The sequence below is a fragment of the Hippocampus zosterae genome, chromosome 15, assembly GCF_025434085.1.
Source record: "Hippocampus zosterae strain Florida chromosome 15, ASM2543408v3, whole genome shotgun sequence".
NCBI lineage: Eukaryota > Metazoa > Chordata > Actinopteri > Syngnathiformes > Syngnathidae > Hippocampus > Hippocampus zosterae.
In genome coordinates, this window is record NC_067465.1 from 11619171 (window position 1) to 11643962 (window position 24792).

A 24792-nucleotide genomic window follows, 5' to 3' on the forward strand; every position below is an offset into this window, starting at 1 on the left:
GTTTGCTTAGGATTTAGTTTTCTGTGTTTTATCAATACACTTCTTCAAATACACCCTGCTCCTCTCTCCTGCCTGCTTTTTGAGGTCCATAACCACCACGCAAACGTGACACTGTGAGGTGCGAATGAAAAATAATCATGTATAACATGAAGCGTTATGTGTTTGTTAACACCTTTTTTTTTCTTGGCGTTATCTACGGATTGCCTTGCAGGGGTTGAACAGCTCAATAAATCTTGGCTCCAGGTGTTGCACGTCAGGTGTCACATATTTTGAGCATTGAATAGTGTTTAAATAAAATTGTCAAACCAACGCGTCCACTTGTAGGTAACTGTGGAACTGTAAGTGCGTAAATGTACTAATTAATTAATTAATTAAATAGTTCTAAATTATGTTCGAACGTACTCCTGAATACATTTGGACGTACTTGAAAATACATTTGAATGTACTTGTAGGCTAAATGTTACAAACGTAACATTTTTTTCCAACAATGACAAGCTTTTTTTAAAAAATATATTTTCCTAACATTATACCAATATGTTTAAATATTAAGTGAGTAAGCCTTGTTTGTTCAAAATGTTATGGTTTTATTTATTCCGGTATTTTCCTCATAATGCCATGGGGCATAGGCAAGCACAAGTCACTAGCTAAACGGAAATCATGCACGCTACACATCATAAAACCATAACAATAATTAATAAACAATGTTTACTTGCTTAATATTCCAATGTCTGCATACAATATAGTTGTTTTAATGTTAAAAAAACATTTTTTTTTACTTGCGCATGTCCAAGTCAATACCCTGCGGCATTATCGGAAAAATGCTACGTTGATAGCATTTAGCTCACAAGCACGTTCAAATGTACCCACAAGTACGTTTGAATGTATTGGCAAGTTAAAAAAAAAATCCATTGGCAGTTCTGCATCTCCAGTAGATTTAAAATACTAAACTGTAAACATTATCAACACCCCGCTGCCCTCCCCCATCTTCTTAAAGCCGGTTGTCTGGGTGGCTCTGACGTATCATCAGCTATTATTCCGGATGCCTCCCTTGGGCTCATCTTCTCCACCAAGTCCTCCCCTTCATCGAGCCCGAGCCTCCCCACACCAGCATGCTTGTTAAACAGACACTCACATTAGTTGAGCTCATGTTTCCTCAGAGACCCACACAACTGCCAAGACAAAGCAGCCGCTTATCACTCAGCCTCTGCCCCGTGTTTGAGTGTACGAGCGAGCATGTGTGCATAGCTGCTCGCACGCATTTATAACTCCTGCCCTCAAATACCCCGCCCTCCCATCCCCCTCACGCATGTCCACCTTTTACCATATTGCAGCATTTTTCCTCTCCAGTGTATTGCATGCTCGAAACTGTTAAGGACCGCACCCGGAATCCATTAGTTTGTGTAGACACATGCAAATTCTTCAGGTGATAGATCGGAGCGTACTATATATGCAGACTTCAGCACAGGTAGTGTGAGGAAGTGGTGTTTGATATACGCTTCTCCACAGGTCATATCAGTTTGAAGTCCATGTCAATGAATTCTCACGTCTTTTCCTCATAGGGGTTGAGGTCAGACACATCAAATGGCGAACAAATTTGCAGAGTGTGTTGGAAACTTCACCACTTGAAATGTAAGCAGGACAGTCCTCAGCATCTCTAGACTATAACGAGTGAGGGCCTTCAGGACGAGTCCAGAAAAGTACCCAGAGTACACAGCAGGACTTGAACCATTATGCGGCCATTAGTAAAGAAACAAACCTTTTTTTGTTGCCATTAAAACTTTGGTACTTCGCCCAATGATTTAATCTTTATGGTCTCGTTTCTGTCCAGTTGTAAGCGTAAGTGTGCATCCTGGTTGTTATTTAAAAGTCACTCTAATTGGTTTGCAGCTGTTACTTGGACATTTTAAGAGATGCGTATGTTAAAAGTAAAATGTATGTGTAATGAAGCAATTAGGCGGGATTTACACGACAGGATTCAAGTGATGCCATTCCGGAATACATGGAATTGCATATTCTCAGAACTAGATCAAGCCTCTTCCAAATGCGGATATAAATATGGAGTTTTCCCTTGTGTTAATCAGTGGGGGGGAAGGGGGGGGTTGAGTTCCCGCCAAGAAAATATGTCACATTGGTATCAAGGCGGCCTTCCTGTGTGGAGTTTGCATTTTCTTCCCGTGCCCGTGTGGATTTTCTCCGGGCGCTCCAGTTTCGTCCCGCATTCCAAAGACATGCATGGCAGTCTGAGTGAACACTCGAAACTGTCCCTGGGATGGTTGTCGTCTGTGTGTGCCCTACGATTGGCTGGCAACCGGTTCAGGGTGTCCGGAAGACAGCTGGGATAGGCCCCAGCACCCCCCGCGACACTTGTGAGGAGAAAGCGGATCGGAAAATGGATGAATGGGTTTACTTCCTGGTTTACATACGGCCCGTTGGTGATGCCTGCAGAGTTATATCCTAAAAGATCGGTTGTTTGTGTTCCATGTGTTCCTTGAATGTAGACAGGACAATCATCCATAGGGTTCAGTGATGCCGGCCCACTTTTTGCACCTACAACAGCTTTAACTCTTCTGGGAAGATTGTCAGATTCAGGAGTATGTTTTGGTCGAATGTTTTACCCTTCTTCCAGAAGCACATTTGTAAAGTCACACACTGATGTCAGATGAGAAGGCTTGTGACTCACAACCAAAAGACTCTCTATCAGGAAGTCATGCGTTGCCACGTTACTCGTGACTTTCACCACAGATATTTATACAGTCGGATTCCAAGATGCAGTTTCAAAATCCTGACCTGGGGGATGGTGGTGGTAGTGTGGGGGATGGGGGCTTTCTCAGAAGTGGTCAATACCGAACCAATATTTCAGGACAAACTGTAACTCAACTGCATCACTCAAAATCACCTCTCTCAAATCATAATCCGTACAACCCTCTCTGTAGTCGATGCAAGTCATACTGCTAGAGCTTTAATCTGTGGAGAAGCATGTTGGGGGAATCTCGACAAGCTTTGTTTTTCTCTTCAGATGCAAAGATCTGAATCAAAAGCCGTGCTGTGTAACACCGATTCCCTGTACTGACTGCCCCTTGGGAATTTAAGCTAATTTTCCTTTTGGTCCATGTGGCTCTTGTCCCACCGTTTTATATCCGGGGGCACTATCCTCATCACTGATAGCGAACTTACTGCTGTTTGATGCCGGTCATGTCTCACTGCCGACCGAGCTCATCTATCACAGTAAGTGTGAATGGCAGTCAGGGACGGCGGAGGATCAGAGGAGCGCTCCTACCAACCCCCCCTCCCTCTCCAACTATATACTTAGTAATCTGTGCCAAGGCTACTCACGAAAAGGAGAATGGAGACCTTGTGTTTTGATGCTCCAGATGGGATAAAAACGACGACAACAACAACAACAGTGCGCACAACTGCTTTCTAGTGTAAGACCGCTCGTATGCTGATGCTCGGTAACGTTGAGTCAAAAATGGTCATCGCTTCTTTTGAACAATATTCAAACAAAATTATCTCTTTTTTTTTTGCTGTATTTTCTTATTTAATACTGTTCAAGGTTGCATTGTGCTGTGATTTAAATTCAATTAAGCAGCTTCACAAGATTTTTTATGGTACACTGGCTTCTAACAGAGGTATCTTTTTTTGTCATTGCTATGGCAACTACAGATCACCTTCCTTGGTGGTCTACGATAAAAATGGTGAAATGAAGCATCACAGAACAAGTCAAACTCAGGATTTCCAGAATTCAGATTTGTTCATGTTTGAATGTGATTGATATGTCATGAATGTGGCTTGATAAGTTTCTTAGTCGACACTGACAAAAAACAAAAACAAATTGTTTCCAGAATTGCTTATAGATCAGCATGTATTGTATTGTATTGTTTTGTATTAGGTGTGCAATCAGAAGAATTTATCGGCAGTTGTGAATTTCAACCGTATTCGTATGTCAATTTCTGCTCATTTCTTTGGTGCTTGTGTTCATGTCCATTTGCCTTTCATGTTCCAATGCAGTGTTGACTTTGAAGTATAACGCTTGGCTTTTGTATTGGCTTCTGCCCGCCGTGGTCAGTTTGTCGACAAATACAACACTTGATTTCTATTTTAATTCAAGACTTCGGGAGAGGCTTTGAGCATAAAACGAAAACAATTAGGCCTTACCGTTGTTCCTTGGATGCCAGTCGAATTGGATCGAAAACCTCCCACACGCTGTGCATGGAATTGATTGAGTGCGCTTGTTTCGTAACCGTTCAATACCAGTGACGAGCACGTAATTGAAACCCAAAATTTAAACGGCTTTTATTCATAAAACTACATTGACATTAGCATTGATTTGAATTGCACACAGCTTATGTACAACAAAGCCTTGAACAACGTACCATTCACTTGACAACAAATGGATCCAGCTGAAAGAGGATGCAAGCCCGTACTGTATGCGGCAAGAAAATAGAAAACATAATAAGGGGGAGCCATTAGCTACATAGTTTAGTTGCCTCGTACTCCACATAGCTTGGTTGTCCGGCACTAAAAGTCTGCAGGGCAGTGAGGATCCTGGTCACGTCTGCACTGGAGAGTTTCAGTCTGTGGCGGAGCAGACAGGCAAAAAGATCCACGTGGGAGGCCCCTGGAGGCGAGAGACGGTTTACCCTGTAGCGCAGCTCCACCAGCTGCAACAGAGCCGAGTCCTGTGATCCCTGAGTGTACGGGTAGTCAATCTGCAGAATCAAGTCCTGGATTGCCTCAGGGTCAAAATGCATGCTGTATCCAAACAGCTGCATGCTGTTCACTTTCATATAACCCACGTTGTTGGGTGGCTCCGTCACCTCCAGAGGATCATCATCCGCCGAAGTGTTCTTGGAGCCCATTGACGTGCCGTCCTTGATTCGGCTCCTCAAGTAAAAATGCACAGTCTCAAAAAAGCTCTTCCATCTGTTTCCGAGAGACAACGTCCAGTTATAGCAGTCCAAGGGAATGTCCAGTTTGGTCCGCTCCCAGTCGGGATAGCCGTGTTGGCCTATCGGCATTGTCCAGCTCTCTGAATGGCTGCCTCCGAAGGGGTTCACAAAGAGTGAAAAAGCTGGCTCGAGGGTGCTGTTCCTGGTGAGGCAAAACTGCAAGACGACTCCAAGGAGCATGTGAACTCGATTTGACTTGACCCGGTTGCTCTTCAGGGTAAGGAGCATCCGCTTCCTCCACGACGGGTCAAACCACGTGTTTATCCGCACGTCGTTGCTTACGAACACGGCATGCAGAGTGATGCGCGGATCACGCCTCTGAAGAAGGTAGCGGAGCTCCAGGTCGTGCAAGTCTTGGTCACTTTCTAGACCCAAGTAAGGGTCCGTAGGATCGGGCACAGCGTGCCTGCAGGTCCCCTGGTTCAGGTTGAAGCCGGGATTGCAGCTGGAGCATCGCGTGCGATTCTCAGCGGAGCAAGACGAACAGCGAGGTCCGTCGCCGATGGAGCATGGGATGAGACCTTGGCATGGCGGATGACTATAGGGGCAGGAGCATCTGCGACTCTCGTCGTTGTAGACACCCACTTGGTTGTTCTCGCTGCAGTACAAGATGGAGAGGGTGTAGCTCAACCAGAAGTGCACAGACCTAGAAGAGAATCACATCTTGTAAGCGTTGGACCTGATCGAATGTGCCTGATTCTTCTTCTTCTTGCATCCCTTTTTTGTCCGTTTGTGGCTAATGACTCTGAGCTCCCTTTTGAATGGCCTCGCCTTGCCTTTTATGGTACCCTCCATTAGTTTCACATTGAGGGTTTTTCTTTTTAAATGCTCCTCAGGACAAGAAAACCATTAGGACACTTCAATCCCTGAACGGTCCCTCTAAATTACAAGGGCCACTCGTCTCAGGGCTTTGTATCTTGTTAATGTATAAAGGAAAAGGGTAATGGCTGTGCACATCGTCTTTTATGTCATCTGATCAGACATTTAACGTTCTATTTAGCATTTTGCCCCCCCCCCTCAAAAAAAATAAAGAATTCAAAGAGAACCAACAGATGGGCGCATACACACAAACTGATAATCACAGTTGACACGCTTGTCTAATTACTGCTATAAAATAAAAAAAATCCATTGGACTTTCCGTTTAGAATATGACCTGTCGGCACATGGAAAATGTCATTAACCCATAAAATAAATGCTTCACAGGGACACAAACAATAAAAGAAACAAATGTACCTACTGACCCAAAACCAATATTGTCTTATTTTATTTCACAAGCGGCACGTGTGTCCTAAACAAGTGTAATTTTCATTTCAGACTAAGAAGTTTGTGTCTTATTTTGACTGGTAAGCTGCTGGTTTGTGCAACAATTTTGTTCATGTCCCTCCAAGAAAGAGCAAACCAACAGACTGCCGTCATGACCGCAGCGGCCGTGATAAGCTACTAAATCGAGCATCTGGGTGAGATCTACGCTAAAACATCAGCTGTAGCCGGAACAAAATAAGAATAGCGATAGCAGTCATGGAGGGCAACCACACAGACACGGCTGAAATTCTTTAAAAAATGGTAAACAGTAAATGGGCGCTGCATTTCTCGAGCACCTTTCCAAATTCAGACTACTCAGTGCTTTTACGGTGTTGACTTGCTGGCACCGTCATGGTGAATGCTGGCTGGAATGGAAGTAAAGTATCAGGCTCATTTACACACTCATGTCGCAGTTTAAGCTGCAACTGTCGGCGTTAGGATCTGGCCGAGGGCTACTCTGACAACATTTGGGAACTGAACCAGGAAGACAGTTGGCAACCAGATGAACCCTTGCCCTGATGCGTTTGTGTGACAATACATGCAATATTCTTGTTAGGAAGACTCAGAGGACGGCCTTGTGGTCGACTGGTTCGCACGTTAACCTCACAGTGCAGAGGTGTGGGATTCAATTCTGACTCCGGCGCTCCTGTGTGGTGTTTGCATGTTCTCCCCCATGTCTGTGTGGGTTTTCTCCGAGTACTCCAGTTTCCTCTCATATTCCCAAAAACTTGCATGGCAGGTTAATAGAAAACTCTAAATTCTCCCAAGGTGTGAGTGTGAGCAAGGATGGTTGTTCGTCTCTGTGTGCCCTGCAATTGGCTGGCAACTAGTTCAGGGTGTCCCCCGCCTACTGCCCGAAGACAGCTGGGATGGGCTCCAGCATGCCCCGCGACCCTTGTGCAGATAAGGGGATCAGAAAATTGACGGGTGGATGGATATTGAAAGTTTTTAAATGTTTCTAATCAAATATTTAATATCTTTTATTTGTGTTCCACTGTTCGTGGTGTTTACACTCATTAATTTATGTATCAATCCATCCATTTTCTGATCCGCTTTACCCTCACAAGGCTCGCAGAGTGTGGTCAGCTTATTCCAGCTGTCTTTGGACAGTAGGCGGGGACACCCTGAACCGGTGGCCAGCCAAAAGCAGGGCACATAGACATGAACAATCATCCTCACTCACACTCACATCTTGGGACAATTTAGAGTGTTCAATCAACCTGCCATGCATGTTTTGGAACATGGGAGGAAACCGGAGTACCCAGAGAAAACCCACGCGGACATGGGGGAGAACATGCAAACTCCACACAGGAAGTCCGGAGCTGGAATCGAACCCGGTACCTCTGTGCTGTGATTGCGATGCGCTAACCATTTGCTCATATATGTATAAATAAATCAACTACATATGAATGCAATCCTTTTCTGTATCCCTTTGTGTTGTGTCTTTCCCTTGTCTGTGAAGATAACATTTTTTTGTGAGTCTCGGGGCTTTGTCAGTCTTTAAATTTAATCTATAAATGCTTTATAAGGCTATAGATAGTGCTCCCTTTGGATAGGCTCACGCCGAATACTTGGTAAGGGGCTTTGTAACTACCCGAAATAATGGATTCATGTGTTAACAAGCGTTAATGAGACATTTATTGGAGAACAAAATGTGTGCAACACGTCTGCTAACACACTCGCTAACCATTAGTACATGTCTGAATAGTTGATGTGTAAATGCATGCGGGCATATCTAAATAGTTTGGTTCACCATTTGTGTACAGTACACTATCTAAATGACCTTGTAAACTGTTGACAATTCCTAAATAACTTCATCTTCATCTTCATCTTCCGTACCGCTTGATCCTCAATAGGGTCGCGGGGGGTGCTGGAGCCCATCCCAGCCGTCTCCGGGCAGTAGGCGGGGGACACCCTGAATCGGTTGCCAGCCAATCGCAGGGCATCCTAAATAACTGATTGGTAAATTATGCAATACATAATCGAGAGGGGTTGAATCTGTCATTTATAAAGTATAAAAATGCAAATCATGGAACGCGCTCCACTGATTATTAAGGATGAGTAAAACATTTGCACCTGTGTTTATTACCCACTTATTAATGATGCTCAATGTCAGAAACATGCTGGATAAATGATGAACTCAGTATTTACTAATGCTTTACGAAGACACGTACTAATGATGAGTAAAACATTTACAGTGCTTTTTGCCAACTATATTCTACTGATTATTCACGCCAGAAACACGCTTTATAAATCATAACTCAAGATTTACGAATGCTTAACTAATGCTAATTAGTGTGTACTTTCTATAAGGATACCAAACTTCCCACCCTGATCCACTGTTCCGGCATTCACCATTTACACAGCCGTCATCCTGGTCCGTTGAAGCTCTGCTAATACTTTCAAACAGTGAATATTGGCAGGAAGAGAGGACTCTCCATTCCGTGTCAGTGCTGTTTACGCCGGTCCAAATTATAATACAAATAGGATTTCGGCTCGAAACAGTCGAGTTATATGTTTTGTGGGGAGGTTTACCTCTCCTTTGTTTGCATCAAAGATGAGTCTAATTGAAAATAACTCAAGGCTGTAGCCCCAGATGTTGACAAAAGTCACACAGTGTTGTATGCTTTATGTGGGGCGAAAAGGATTTTACTGCTGATTGCAGAAGAAATGAAAATACCAGGTATCAAGAAAATCACTGTATGAAAAAACTCTGATTCAGAAAACAATCGACCTTCAATAAGGCAGTTTTTAAAACGTCTTAGCTGATAGCAGATGCAAAAAAAAGTCATTGATGAAGTCCCAAGAAGCTCTCAATGCAGGAGCCTCCAAGGAGAAATGTTTTGCGATGGGCTGATGAAGACAAATTTTCAAAATGGTTTTGTCGACTGATAAATTCTGCACGTTTTACTTTGGACATTCCAGATGGAGTTGTCATATGAGTCTGTTCATGATGCTGTTCTTGTGCGTCTCCAGCTGGTGGCAGAGGAGGGCTTTCCCTCCAGCATGCACACCTGCTGCTAACGTGTTCATCATGCTAGCCATGTATTTAAGGACTTCCAAAGCGACCGGTCTCTGTCGGATTATTGACAATGTTTGCTGCTCATGCTCAAGTGTTGTTTTGTAGACCTCTTGATCTCGTCTTTTTTTTTTTTTTTGCTCTCGTGTCTCTCGCTGATAAGTATTTATTTTGTCTTCTGATCTTGTTCTCATTTTTGTTTCGTTAAATTGGACTCATTTCGTTCACCTTGCCTTTGCAAGCGCTTTTTGGGAATGCGCTTTTGCTAATCAATTAAGATTTTTGAACGAATTTTGTTTGTGTCTACGTTTGTTTGACCCGCCATTCAGTTTGAATATGTCAGAATCTAGTTTGCACGACTTGTTTCCATAACTTCAGTGAGTTTCTCATCAACGTGATTATAACTCGAAATGAGTTGCCACAATTCTGCACATTGTCCTAATTCTTTAAAATGGGCATGTCATCATGTGCCCGTTGTTTTGCTTTGTTTTGTTTTTGCCTTTGCCACGTCCGCCTTTGCATTTTGTCGCATCTCCTTGGATTTTTGTCTCCTCTCTTCTTCTTCGCCAACCTCTTTCCTTGTATGCTTTGCTGCACTTTCTGTTCCCAAAAACCAGCAACAATTTTCTTTTGCCCATTTCCTACCAGAAAACATTCCAAGTACTCAAGTACAGGTCGTGAGGTCATCAACTGGAATAATGGGGAAAGACATGGTAGGCCAATTTAAAGCTGCCTGATGTTGTCAAAGTGACCTCTGCCTAATGTGTTTTTCACTGACCATTTGTGGTATGGCATAAATGGAAGAACCATGCCTTCCGCAAAAAGTGTCTGTCCTGGCTTCATGTAGGGAAGAGGCTAGTTTTAAGCACAACAACATTTCCTGGAATACACTGAACACTCACACCTGATAACTAACCACAACACCAGGAAAACAGTCAACAGAGGCATCACACAAGATCTTCCAAGAAGTACGGTATATTTTTAAAATCACCAAATGAAATATCACTTGATATCCTCCAAGAAAAAGCTCTTGTTTCAAAAGAAACAAACGTTACCCATAATTAGGTAGTTAACATGAGTCCCCCTTTTATTTCCTTTTGTATTTCTCTTTCATTATTTTTGAAAATTTCTTTTGTACAGGATTTCTTTGCTCAGTGCTACCGTTTGTCGTGATTATGTTTTTGTTAAGATTACATTTGGATTTTATTTCACAGAGGGAGTGTTATGGTTGCGTTTGTGACCAATAGGTCGCATTGGAGGGCATCACACCTGTTGGCCATCAGGTCATTTGTTCTTTTCATTTAAAAGGGCTGCCACGCCGACAACTTGGGGTTGTGTTCCTGTCGTGGGATTTTTATTTGGGGGTTGTTTCTGTTGCTGTCGTGTTGCTTTGTCCTTCTGTCTTGGGTTTTGTTTTTATGTATGTATGTACTGTATGTTTGTTCGTTTGTTATATAATCACAAGTACCCTTGGTTGTCTGTTGTTCGTTGATTGCTATTTATTGTTTTTATTTGTTTACATTTACACAGGTTTATTTTTCTTTTGATAATACAGTCAGTTTCGCTGCCCTTATTTCTAGCTGTGTGTGTTTTTAATGCACTGTCCGTTTGCACTGCAGTTGAGAGGAAAGAAATTTCATTTGTGTTGTAGGTTGTACATACGGCATATGTGACAATAAACCTGATTTGACTTTGACTTTGTTACTTTGGTTTCTTGGCGTGTTCGGGATTTTATTTGGATGTAAATTTTCCACCGTTTCACTATAAGTGTTTTTTGGTTAATATCGTTTGTTCGGTACACCCTGCTTCTTCTGCCTCCCTGTTTTTTTTTTTCACATCACATCATGCACCTCCCATGACACCATTTAGTTTTTACTGCGCATATACTGTATGACAAACATCTTGACTCTGATATTAATCACGGGAATGCATTCAAATGCTTTTGACTGCTGATGTTTATGTACTCTAAATGTGGTATCTGGTCTCGCCATTACATGATTCAGTCCTTTCTGCAGCTCCCTATGAACAAGGATGAATGTGACAAAATTTGCAAGCGTATTCTAAAAGATTCAATGAGCCACAAAATACTTGACTGTGTAAAAGCAACCATTGTGCACATTCTTTTTCCAACCAGCCGGTTAAAAATTCCACCTGTTTCCGTTTTGCATCTCACCTCGGCCTCTGCAGGATGATTTTGGGCTGTTGATGGCACCTTTTGCTAAGTCTGAAGAGCTTGTTGACGTTGCGGCGAGCTTTGGTGAAGAGCTGCTGGCTGTTGGTCTCCAGTTGCCTATAGCGTTGGAGTAGGCTGGCATCTGTCCTCCATAAGTGTTCCACAACAGATGTGTTTACGGCGTAATGCGTTGGCAGCTTTCCAACAAAGCTTTGGAATTCCTCTGGAAGAAGAGAGGAACATCAAGGTGCAAAGTCGGCTGTTGGATATTATCCAGAGAATCACAATCTCATCTAAAATACTGACCAGCCCTTATTGTTTGTCCCAGAAAAACAAACAGCTTGAGAGAAATATGAATAGAAATATGCCAACAGAGTGCATATATACTGTATATATGTGTGTGTATATATAATGTGTATATTAGTGCTGCCAAACGATTAAAATATTTAATCGCGCTTCAATGTATAAATGTCATAGTCAACCCATAATTAATAACAATTAATCCCACATTTTTATCTATTCTAAATTTCCTTTGATTTCGTTTTGTCCTATTTTTTCCCATTTTAATGCTCTCATCAACATGGAATCGTGGATCTGTTTTCTTTGTACAAACTGCAAATATTTACTGAAACAACAATTTTGATTTTCAATTTTACATTAACATTTTTCACTTGGTGCAGTTATTCAAACTTGGAGCTCATTTTATTATTTTAAAGCAACGTAACATCCGCTGTGACGTGGTGCCGTATTAATCTCACGATGAAAATTTTTAATCCCGTTAAAACTGATTTAAATGAATGCCGATAACACGTTAAACTGACAGCACTCATATATAATATATATATATATATATATAATATATATATATATATATATATATATATATATATATATACACAGTATATATATTTTTTTCTCACTGTCCTGTGCAGTTGGATAGATTCAGTTTGCAAATGAGTGTTTTGGGAGCTTTCTAATGCTCTTTGGTTACCCACCGTATGATGTTGATGCCCTGATAAATAGTATACCGCATTTACTATTTAAATCAAGTTGGATTTTTCATCTGTTGGACTATGAAGTATAATTTATTTATTTTTTCTTTTAACGGACATACGGTTGACAGATGGACAGGCTGGTGAAATTTACTGAGGTCTTAAAATAGCGATAATTTAGTGATGACAGAAGCACGGTCAAAATAATGATGATGGACTGACAACATAGAGAAAAGACCAGATTTGAACCCTCAACATTGTGAGGTGTATTTATAAAGAATGATTCTGCCTTAAATCCCAACAAATCCTTGAAAGTGTTCTTCCATCATACTCAAGGGGTGGGATAACCTTGAATTTTAGGTCCTGCTTTTTTATTCATGCCCCAGAACAGATTAAATCAGATTTTCTGCAAACCTCTGGGGTAAATTGTGTGCTAAATGCCGGTTGAGGTAGATAATCCAATCAGGGACGGGTATGTTGTGTTTATGGTAATGATAGCTTTGTTTCAAAATGATGCAATATTACATTTTTAGGTCCGAGGACGCGAGCCGTGCTTTGTTTGATCAGTGGACCTTTTATTTGAGCACAAGCCAATTTGCTCAATGCAAAACTGTGGGAAATTACAAGAGAGGCACAAAATGAAGACAACCAGGCTTCCTAGTGGAGGTCACGCAATCGATTAGTAAGGTCGGCGCTGTTACAGGTATATTAGCGTTAACTGCAGCGGCACGGTCCTGACTTGATTAAAGATTTTCTCATTGAATTATTCCATGAATGTTTTGAATAGTTAGTTTCAGTAACACTTTGGTAAGACAAAAAAAAAATGAACTTGAAGTGTCCTCGCGGTCCACCGAGTCCAGGCTCAAGCCCCTATCGAGAACCACATACTGAGATCTGACACCTTGAATGGCAGATCTTTTGATTCCGACTGGCAACACTTGACAGCAAAGCGAGACTTTAGAACGGGAACAAGACATAGCCTTTCTGTTCACGTTAGCGCTCAAATCCGAGTATCAATCTGCTTCTCTCAGAACACAAACACTGAAAATTCAGCACCATTTCGAGCAGCAATGCTCCCACTGGAGCTTGTTGATTGCACAAAGTCAAGCTGACATTTTCAAATTACTCCTAAGGCCAACAATAAATCACAATTCCTGACTCACCGGATGCCTCAAACTCCTCATTGGTCCGCCTCCAGGCCTCTTTGATGCGCACAAGGTTGTTTTCCAGAGTGTCCAGGTCAGCGTGAGGACAGTTGCAGTGTGGAAATTCCACACGGCACTCACACCAGCATTCACTGTTTTGGCACATAAAATGACCCTCGGATTTACAGCCGACGTAGTTGAGAGCCGCCTGAACGAAGCGGCTCCGCAAGTAGTTCGGGAGGACGACCTGCAGCCCTGTGGAGCATGAAAGACAGGACCAAGGCAATTATTACACTTGCCCAGGAAAGACGAGAGAATGAGGCTGCTGCTTCTAATTACCGTCAACAAATCGCATGACAACTCTGACAAAGTAATTGTATGGTTACAGCAAGGCCCGATGGCTGATTTCGGCCCAATGTCTGAGAGTTCAATTCATTAGGTGTAACATGGGTACATTTACCCCATTTACACTGACCCGCTGCCAGAAATTCACACTAAAAGGTACTGACTGTTCTGCTGAAAATAGTCCGAGTTATTACCTACACTTATGTCAGAGAACGTACTTGAAGTGACTTTTAAAAAGGCAAATTATACATTAATGGCCCATTAAAAACATCAATTTGCTTTCAGTGGAATTCTCAGACTCTCTTGAATACAATGACATGACACGGTTAACCCAGGAAAAGCAGCAACACCATTTTTTTTCTCATATAATGGCCGGAAAGGTTTCTGCAGAAAGGACCAGGAATTTCTTATTCGCTGTAGGTTTGCTGTGTCTAGGTGGGGGAGTGGAAGGGTGGGCGGGGGGGGCATGTATACGCGTGTGTGTGTGTGTGTGTGTGTGTGTGTATATATACACATAAGGGCCAATTCCGTGACTTGACAGAATAAAGAACTGGTTAATTAAAAAGATTCTAAAACCACAGAATGAATAAAATATCTTCTTTTCTTTGTGCCTGACCCTTATGATAACTTGAATATCGAAGACAAACACCAATTGGTGTGTCGAATTGTACTGACCAATGCACACACACGGTATCCTGTACAGATGGACAAACGGTGTGAAACAAAATAAGAATTGTGTGGCAATGCCGTGAGCTTCCAGTGTCAGGACTCGGCCCAAAACTTTGAAGAATATCAGTGAGAAAGTTGGTAAGTCTGGGAAGGGTGTTTAATTTCTTCCAGATAACTGAGGCAACTGGAACCCTGATAGACACACATTATTATATCCACGTAATTGGCTTTTGTTGTTTTTAATATAACACAGGACATGCACTAAAACCACTTCGAAGACAGGGCAAAGAAAATCTAGCGATAGATAACCCAATCTCACTGTCATTAACTGTGCTTTTTGGTGTGGAATTGAAGTGGAAGGAAATTTAGAAATGATAAAAAATGAGTGAGTAATCCCGATTAATTATGACAGTTGCGTTTTTAATCACGATTAAATATTTTAATCTTTGACAGCATATACAGTATATATGTGTAATATACCAGTCCTCGATTAATTTTTTTCTTTTTCGGCATTCGAATCATTTCATGATCTGTGTGTCACTGCACTATATGACTCTTAGGATTTATTTCTTGAATGGAATATCTTATCATAGGCAATATTTATTTAATTCTAATCCCTTTTATTGAACCTTTATTTATCCAGGCAAAGCAAATGAATGCAAATGCTCTTTTGCAACGCCAATATCTGACTGCAAACAGCAAATATGAATATAATATAAAATACAAACATATTTTTAAAAAATAGATAACAATAAGCCAAATAAAGCAACCACAAATACATACACACTGAACTTTACAATGTGTTCTACGTAAAACTGTACATGAATCATATACACCAAACGTAAAATGATAATAACATGAATGCAATCGCAAATAATCAGATGCATTTTTCTAAAATAAATAAAAATACACCATAGGTGCAGTGTTTTATTCCCCAGTCCCTCGTGGCAGTTGTTTGAAGCTTAGCTGTTAGTAGATGAGAGAGGAGCAAAAGAGTGAAGTCTCCTTTGACCCATCCGAGGGCACCAGGATCAGAGATGTCGCGATCAGAGCGTTTATGATGTCGCTCCCGGTTTGCTCTCGGCTGGGTTTGCAAGTAAACAAGCAACGGGAGTTGTTTTTTAAATTCCACTAGTTTATCTATTGGCGAGTAACACACTACAGGAAGATTGGGTCACATTTTTCTTGTTTTTTCCTTGTCCCATCTTGCGGTCACTCATGCTTTATATGCCTTATTATTATTATTTTTTTTTTTCTTTTTTTTTGCGTCCACTCTCATTCCTCTCCATATCTCCTCCGGGATGCATTTGGCGTCACTAAACTCCTGTTATACCATTGCAGACAGTCTAGCATTGCCAACATTCTCCGCTCAACAAAAATGGGGCCGACTGCACTGGTCAACAATACATTTTAATTAGGGATGGCTTTAATATGTCCCTAAATATGTTTTTGATGTCTGACGAGTGATAACGTCGTATAGCATAACACCTACAATATGTTTACACATAGGACCCTAATTATTCATGATATAATAAAAACGGCCCATTTTCTTACCTTGTAGTTGAACCTTGTTCTCCGGACTATGAACGAGAACGGAACTGACGGTGTCCAGATTGTCATAGTTGCTGCATCCAAGTGGCCCTGTCCGGGTTTCTGTTACCTGCATGCAGTAAAAAAGAGAAAAATCAGAAACGTTTGTCACATCACTATGTATTTTTTTCACGTTTTTTTTGGTTTTGTTGTTGTTTTCTTTAAACTTCAAAAAAGAATGACAGTAGACCTACTGTAGAGCGCATAAGTTGTAACGGGACACACTAACAATCACAATGCAGAAGTCAAATACTGCCACTTCCACAAGTAGAGCATAACCGCAAGGTAAGATAACGTTAAGATGTTTGTTTACTTTGGTTCTTTGTGTACATTTGCCCTGGATTGTTACACGCGTGTTGCTTATTGAATGAAAAAAATCCGTTCAACCAGTAGTGGTTTGCATCACCGTAACAAACGTACACACCCTTGCGTAGATAATTAGGGTTATTATCTACCTCGACATTCAAATGTTGATTCACTTCGCATGTGCTTCGAAATAACCTACATAGCTCATGAAAAGAACTTCATACCTCAAATCACTTTTGAATGCAAGTACAACTGGGAAGAAATCCGAAAAAGGTCTTCAATTTACCAGCTTCTTCTCCTCAGAGTAAACCATTAGAGGGAGGAGATCTACTTTGCTCTGACCATCTAACATCAAACAGATGAGCTCCTCACTTCATTCAACCAGTAATTGACTCTGCTGTCAAATCGAGATATTTCAAATGCACAAATCTCCAGAGACTCAAGATACAAAATCCATCCCGGCATTTCCCACATTGTACGGTTTTTAATGAAAAGATATCAATGGAAGTAGCTGTTTTTCGGATCCCTCATAAAGAGCGATGTTCATTCCCTCCCCGTCTTCCTCTTCGGCTCTTCATTGAATGGAAAACAGGCTGGGTGGGAATTAATGGGATGATATCGCTAATCGATCAAGCCGACAGATAACCATAAGATGTTTGTGGGGTGGCACACGTCTTCATCAGCAGCTACTCACTTTAGCATCTATGTTTTACCCTGGGGCTGATGGATGTGTGCTCTCTAATAGCTACTTTAGATGTTAAAACGGATGATTGGTGTTTCACTGGGAGGGCCTTGAAACCGCTGCACTCGTCGTCCACTCCTCTTAAACTTTCCTTCGGGGTTGGCAAGCCCATACATATGCCTTTGAATAGAACAATGAAGCATTGCTTTCACTGTTACAGTTTAACTACGTGGCTGGAGGTTTACGGGATTGATCTGACGAACATTGTTAACTGAACTACATTATAAATCTCAGTACATGGCTCAAAAGTGTAACCGACTCATGTCAGGCACACTCAGTGAACATACATGTCTATTCCAATTGCCTTACAGTAATCATCCTTCCTAATTTTACTTGTAAAGGAATAGTTGTACTTCAGGTCTAAGATGATACAGTCAACCAAAGCGGCTATATAGTGATTTCACTGACAAATTTGATTCAAGCATGTTTTAAGTGGTCTTAGAAGAAAACGTCGGATACTTGGTTTTGTTTGCCTTGCATATATTTGATAGTTTTCGGTATACTGGGGGGAAAATAAAATAACAAAACAAAAACATGACAATGTTAGGGTTTTATTTAGCAACTATGAAGTCAGTGAACAGTTCAGGAAAAGAGCTGCAACCTTTACACATATACAAAGTAGAATCAGTAGCTTTGATTGACACTGACAGCGAGGGATTAAGGTGGAGGTCTGATACGGTTACTGAATACATTTAAAAAAGGCGCGTGGAATATAAACCCAGTTAGGTTCTCAGGAGCCCAAATTCCAAAGCAAACATGGGGCATCAACATTCAGCTGTTATAATGCACGCAAATGGAATAAGCTGCCAACCGAACTGACGTTAGCCCCAAATGTAAATGCTTTTAAATAAAAAAAATGATGCTTCCCCACCACCCCCTCATACATATGAAGAGTTTTAAAGGTGTTTTAAAGGATTTCTACAATCAATTTTCCCCAAAACATGTTCTTGTGCTGCCCAATTTTTTTTGTTGCTTTTAAATGTCTTAAATTGTTTTGCTTTAAAGGGGACGTCAACGTTTTCTTTACAATATGTTCTACGAAGCCCTCCTAGCTGAAACACAGCATTCTGGTTAATATTGCATTTGTGGTCTATAAATCAGCGGGCAGCCAATTTGTCAGTTGCTTTTGACTGAAAATGACATGACAAACACAACATTATTCAGAATTTAGACAAGTGGAGTCGCATGGAACATATTACTGTTAAGAGTGTTTTGGAGTTGACTTCCCCTTAAAATATTGTACTTTGCCTTTGCCTTTGCCTTTTGTTTTGTAATCATGTGAGGTACATCACGTTACCTTGTGTATGAAATGCGCTGTTCTTACAGAACTTGTATTGCAGTAATATTCAAAATTCATCACTAAGTACCATATTTTCCGCATGAAAAAAGCATTAAAAAAAGCATTTCATTTTCTCAAACGCCGACAGTGCGCCTTATAATCCAATGCACCTGATATGTGGATCTATATTCTGGTTTCTTGGACAAAGTATTTTGTTCTGTAAAGCGCTTTGTTGCAGCTGCAGTGGTCGTGAAGTGCTCAACATAAATAAAACTGTATTGTATTCCCGTTAGTGGGGCTGCATCGAGTGGCTGCAGACCGCAACCACAGCCACGATTGTAGCTTCTATTCTATGCGCCTTATAATGCGTTGCGCCCAATATATGAAAATGGTTTTAAAACAGGCCATGCATTGAAGGTGCACCTGAAAATCTGAAGCACCTTATAGTACGGAAATTACGGTATATGTAAAGTTTATGTCGAGCAGGACAGCCACCCAGTTGCCTTGAGGCGGTTCAGACTAGCTGCTCCATCTCTCACCATACTTACTCTTTTTACATGTTTCCACATACCCGTATGGCAGTTGAAGCTATCTGGAGGTGGTGAAGCCTGCGTAGGGTACTCTCTCTGTCTATGAAGTAGGAAGCTGCCAGCTGGTGGAGTGCCTCCAGCGTAATTGCACCGGCCGTGTTGTTGCTTTTACTGCCCTCAGCCCCCACCACCGAAGATTCCTGACCCAGCTTCCTTTTGTCCACAAATATGGTTAAGGACTCTTCCCCTGGTGACAGTCACACACAGAGCCAAAGCAAGCTTCATTAGCTCTGACGGAGCAACACTAATCACCTTTCATTAGCATCTATACATATTAGATTGAAAAGTAGTAATTGAGTACTGTGGAGGAACTGACAGTTTGTATAAATTGAGGCAAAGTCACAGAAAAGGAACGGATCATTTCTTCATCATCATTAATCACCGTCATTTCAGGGTTATCATTAATGTCTCATATCGTCCTACCATTGGGTACCAATGCAAATCTGATCCCAAAATACAATGAACGTATATATACAAAAACTCATCTTTGGTAAGAATGGCATGGTTGCTGTTTTTTTGCTTACAGGAAATGTAATCACATCAGTCCCCTCATGAGGTTTGGATAAATCTCTTCCTTTAGCACCAAACACACAAATATATATATATATATATATTTGTGTGTTTGGTGCTAGATGAGTGTATATATATATATATATCCTCATCTCACCCCTCGGGTGGTGTCCGTCCCTCATTCAGCTCGGGTGCTCTACCAGAGGCCAGGAAGCTTGAGGGTTCTGCGCAGTATCCTTGCTGTTCCCAGCACTGCACATTTCTGGACTGAGATGTCCGATATTGTTCCCGGGATCTGTTGCAACCACTCATCTAGTTTGGGGGTCACTGCCCCGAGTGCTCCGACCACCACAGGCACGACTGTCACCTTTACCTTCCAGGCTCTCTCCAGCTCCTCTCTGAGCCCTTGGTATTTCTCGAGTTTCTCATGTTCCTTCTTCCTGATGTTTCCATCACTTGGCACCGCTACATCCACTACAACGGCTTTCCTCTGCCCTTTATCTATGATCACAATATCTGGTTGGTTCGCCATTACCATCTTGTCAGTCTGGATCTGGAAGTCCCACAGGATCTTCGCTCTGTCATTCTCCACCACCTTCAGAGGTGTTTCCCATTTTGACCTTGGGGTTTCCAGTCCATACTCCGCACAGATGTTTTGGTAGACTATGCCAGCCACCTGGTTATGGTGTTCCATGTAGGCTTTCCCTGCCAGCATCTTACACCCTGCAGTTATGTGTTGGATCGCCTCAGGTGCCTCTTTGCACAACCTACACCTTGGGTCTTGTCTGGTGTGGTATATCTGGGCCTCAATGGCTCTGGTGCTCAGGGCCTGCTCCTGAGCAGCCAGGATGTGTGCCTCTGTGCTGTCCTTCAGGCCAGCCCTCTCTAGCCACTGATAGGACTTCTTGAGATCGGCCACTTCAGTTATGGTCCGGTGGTACATCCCGTGTAGGGGCTTGTCCTCCCATGATGGTCCCTCTTCCAGCGCCTCATCTTCTGTTCCCCATTGTCTGAGACATTCTCTGAGTACGTCATCCGTTGGAGCCTTCTCCTTGATGTATTCATGGAGCTTGGATGTTTCATTCTGGACAGTGGCTCTCACACTCACTAGTCCCCGGCCTCCTTCCTTTCGGCTTGCGTACAGTCTCAGGGTGCTGGATTTGAGATGGAACCCTCCATGCATGGTTAGGAGCTTTCGGGTCTTAACGTCCGTGGTCTGAATCTCTTCCTTTGGCCACCTTATTATTCCTGCAGGGTATCTGATCCTCCTCTTTGTTTTCAAATCTCTGAATAATCTCGCGCCACCTTACCTCTCTGAGCTCATCCGCCCCTACACACCTGCCCGGCGCCTCAGGTCTGTGGACCAGTCTTTGTTAGAAGTACCAAGAACTAAACTCAGGCTCAGAGGGGATCAAGCCTTTTCTGTTGCTGGTCCCTCTCTCTGGAATGACCTCCCACTGAACATTCGGCAAGCCTCCTCGCTGCCCATCTTTAAAGCCCTCCTCAAAACTCACTTGTATTCTTTGGCGTTCGACTCAGCATGACTTAGATTTGTTCTTGATTTTACTGCTTGGTGCTTTCTACCGCCTTTCTTACCGATTCGTCTTACTGTTTATTGTGTATGTTAAATCGCTCCATGTACAGATTCGTCTTACTGTTTATTGTGTATGTTAAATCGCTCCATGTACAGCACTTTGTATGCAGCGATGGCTGTTTGAAAGTGCTCTATAAATACTGTTGACTTGACTTGACTTGACTGATCACTGGCAGGGCATAGCTGTTTCGTGCCCGGGTCTTATTCTTGCCATTGAGCTGGCTTCTTAGGACTTGCCTCACTCGCTGGAGGTATTTGGCCGTAGCCGCTTTCCTTGTTGCCAGTTCGAGGTTGCCATTGGCTTGTGGTATTCCGAGGTGCTTGTAACTGTCCTCAATGTCAGCTATTGTTCCTTCAGGGAGTGAGAGCCCTTCAGTGCGGACTACCCTTCCTCTATTAGTCACCATCCGACTACATTTCTCAAGCCCGAATGACAACCGATGTCGCTGCTGTAGATCCTGGTTGTGTGGATCAGGGAGTCTATGTCTCTTTCGCTCTTAGCATACAGCTTTATGTCATCCATGTAGAGGAGGTGACTGATTGTAGCTCCATTTCTGAGGCGGTATCCATAGCCTGTCTTGGTGATTACTTGGCTTAGGGGATTCAGTCCTATGCAGAACAGCAGTGGGGAGAGTGCATCACCTTGGTATATGCCACATTTGATGGACACTTGGGTAAGTGGCTTGCCATTGGCTTCAAGTGTGGTTTTCCGCATCCTCATCAAGTTCGCAACGAAGGCTCTTAGGGTCCTGTTCACCTTATACAACTCCAAGCATTCAGTGATCCATGTATGTGGCATCAAGTCATAGGCTTTCTTGTCATCAATCCAGGCTGTGCACAGGTTGGTACGTCGGGACCTGCAGTCTTGTGCGACTGTTCTGTCAACCAGGAGCTGATGTTTGGCTCCATTGGTATCTCTACCAATGCCTTTCTGTGCTTCGCTCATGTATTGATCCATGTGTCCACTTATCTTAGCCGCAATGATGCCTGACATGAGCTTCCATGTTGTGGAGAGACAGATTATTGGCCGATAGTTGGATGGGACTGCACCCTTTGAGGGATCCTTCATGATCAGGATTGTTCGCCCTTCGGTTAGCCATCCTGGGTGAGTCCCATCCCTCAGCAGCTGGTTCATTTGTGCTGCTAGGCGCTCATGGAATGCTGTGAGTTTCTTTAGCCAGTAGGTGTGGACCATGTCCGGGCCTGGTGCTGTCCAGTTCTTCATATCTGAGACTCTTTCCTGTATGTCTGCCACTGTTATGGTAACTGGGTTCTGTTCAGGGAGGTTGTTGTGCTCCGCTCTCAGGGTCACCAGCCATTGTGTACTGCAACCTCCTTCTCCCATATGCCTTTCCAGTACCTTTCAGTTTCCAGTCTTGGTGGGTCAGCTCTGTTGTTAGGAACCTGCCACTGAGCATACACTTTCGCAGGTTGTGTTGCGAAAAGCCTGTTTATTCGTCTGGCCTCATTCTCTTTCGTGTACCGCTTTAGGCAGCTGGACAAGGCTTTGAGCCTTTGTTTGGCAGTTTCAATAAATTATATATATATATATATATATATATATATATATACAGTATATACACAACATTCATGTACATATTATGCATGTATACATACAGCAGAGACGAGCTGTAAATAAACATCTGGAATATGTACCGACAAATATACTGGCCTTTCAAGAATATTACCATATGATACAACATTGGCTGTATATATTTTTTAAATGGACTGTTCCTGTTAATACATTTCCTTATGCCCCTTTCTTGTGTAGTAATAGTAATAATAATAATGTCCAGCTACTTCTGACAATTCATTTGGAAACAGTCAGAAAAGATTTTTGAGCACTGATATTTCATCAGATGTCATAAATCAGATGTCATCTTTGTTAGCTCCATAAAGCATGTTTTCTCGATTCTGTTCTCCATTCGCCAATAGTGGTCTACAGTGGATCTTGCGGTGTCAGCATTTAAAATATGTACCAATAATGAAAAGCTATCTCTGAAAAAATGTTCAAGAGGAAATAGCAGTGATGAATCTCCATTCAGGGTTGCAGGGTTGTATGACACAAGAAAAAAAAAATGCACCCATTGTTTCATGCCTCTTTGTAGTTTTTTCATTCCACCCCCCCCCCCTTCCCCTCCGATGCCCTCTACATTGAAAGTGAACGATGGTGGCCCGCGTATTTAACCGTACCTCCCAATGTGGCGGACAGTAGGAGATGGGTGCCATATTTTTTGATGAGACTCTCGGTAATTGCGTGCAGGCTTGGCCGTCTTCCCAGCTGGCGGATGGTGTGCATGAATTCGGGGTCGAGGGGCAGAGCCAGACCGCGAGTGCCACTGAGACTGTCTCGTTTCTCCACCGCCAGGCTGTTGACCTTCCATCGACCAAACTCCCTGGACACACACACACACACACACACACACTTACTGTATTTGGCTGCAGCCGACAGTGACATTTGTCACCTCCTATTCACTCCATGAAGTCAGTGTTATAGAGGTCATCGTGGGTGGCTGATGATTTTCTACAATATTTGTACTTTTTTTTCACCCCCACCCACCATCTTTCTAACCCAATTAAAAATAAAACTAAGGTTTACGTCCCTTAATCGTCCCAGTAGGTTGCTGAAGTTTTATGTACCTTTGGAATCAAACCGAGTGAGTTGAATCCGCCTTGTAATGTAATCAGTTTAACTTAGCCCAAATTAGACACTAGATGAAGAATGTAAAGTGACAGTAATGAACACACTCCAACCATTGGATGGAAACCTCCGCGCCCTCCCCATGAGTGCGAGGACTTGAATTTGCTAGGAGATGCAAACAATCTTAAGCATGACTTTTTCTCGATGGGTCTGCCTGTATAAAAGCAGCAAACAAACAACAAACAAACAACGTAATTAAATCGATGTCGAATTGGACATTTTTCTTTTTAAATTCCTTCAGTAATTGATTTTCCTGGCTACGGTGCAGTGAAGTATTGCCTAAATAAAGCTTTGGAGGATGTAGGCACTGATTTTATGCACAAAGCCTCTTACCTTATCAACAGATCGGTAAACTGTGTGAATTCTTCGCACCTTCTTTAGAGGTCGTATTTACTTTGGTTTCTACTGGTGGATTATTGGATTTACACAGCTGACAATTAGGGAAGTAAATGCGAAAGCGAGATTCAAAAATAGAGAAGAATATGTTCCATAACTTAAAAAAAATGTCCTGGTCCTCCATGTGTTTACTGCAAGCTCAGTATGTCTGTAGTTACTTCAATGAAAATGGCATCTTTTAACTTTTTTGACAGCCAGTGTGGTATCTTCAATATTTAAATAACGATATGCGTCAGTTTCCGTCAATTACGGCTTCAAAGTTGAATCGAGCCTAAATAAAATATGTCTTCATTTAAAACTGCTGCGGAATATACAAGTCGAAAATGTGCAAAATGACGACTAAATCATTGAATGGAGTCGTATAAGACGGCGCACAGTTTCAAAGGCAACAGATCTGTAAGTTAAAGGCTTATTTTTGGACCTGGATGCTTTAAACTCCTTCGAACAAAATGATTGATTTTCGTGGGTTTTATCTCTTGCAGTCAAGCTG

The 24792-nt window shown here is 42.2% G+C and overlaps 1 protein-coding gene across 1 annotated transcript in view; it reads right to left on the reverse strand.

Annotated features, from left to right (window-relative positions):
- Positions 1-4268: 4268 nt before the first annotated feature.
- Positions 4269-24792, reverse strand: part of LOC127616834 (BMP/retinoic acid-inducible neural-specific protein 3-like) — a 29213-nt gene continuing 8689 nt past the window's right edge. Inside the window, exons 3-8 of the mRNA XM_052088629.1 lie at positions 23399-23601; positions 19083-19288; positions 16149-16254; positions 13599-13835; positions 11444-11666; positions 4269-5595 (exon numbers count right to left, since the gene is read on the reverse strand). Of these exons, the coding sequence (XP_051944589.1) occupies positions 4467-5595; positions 11444-11666; positions 13599-13835; positions 16149-16254; positions 19083-19288; positions 23399-23601 (2104 nt within the window). The 3' untranslated portion in view covers positions 4269-4466. The remainder of the gene's footprint in view (positions 5596-11443; positions 11667-13598; positions 13836-16148; positions 16255-19082; positions 19289-23398; positions 23602-24792) is intronic.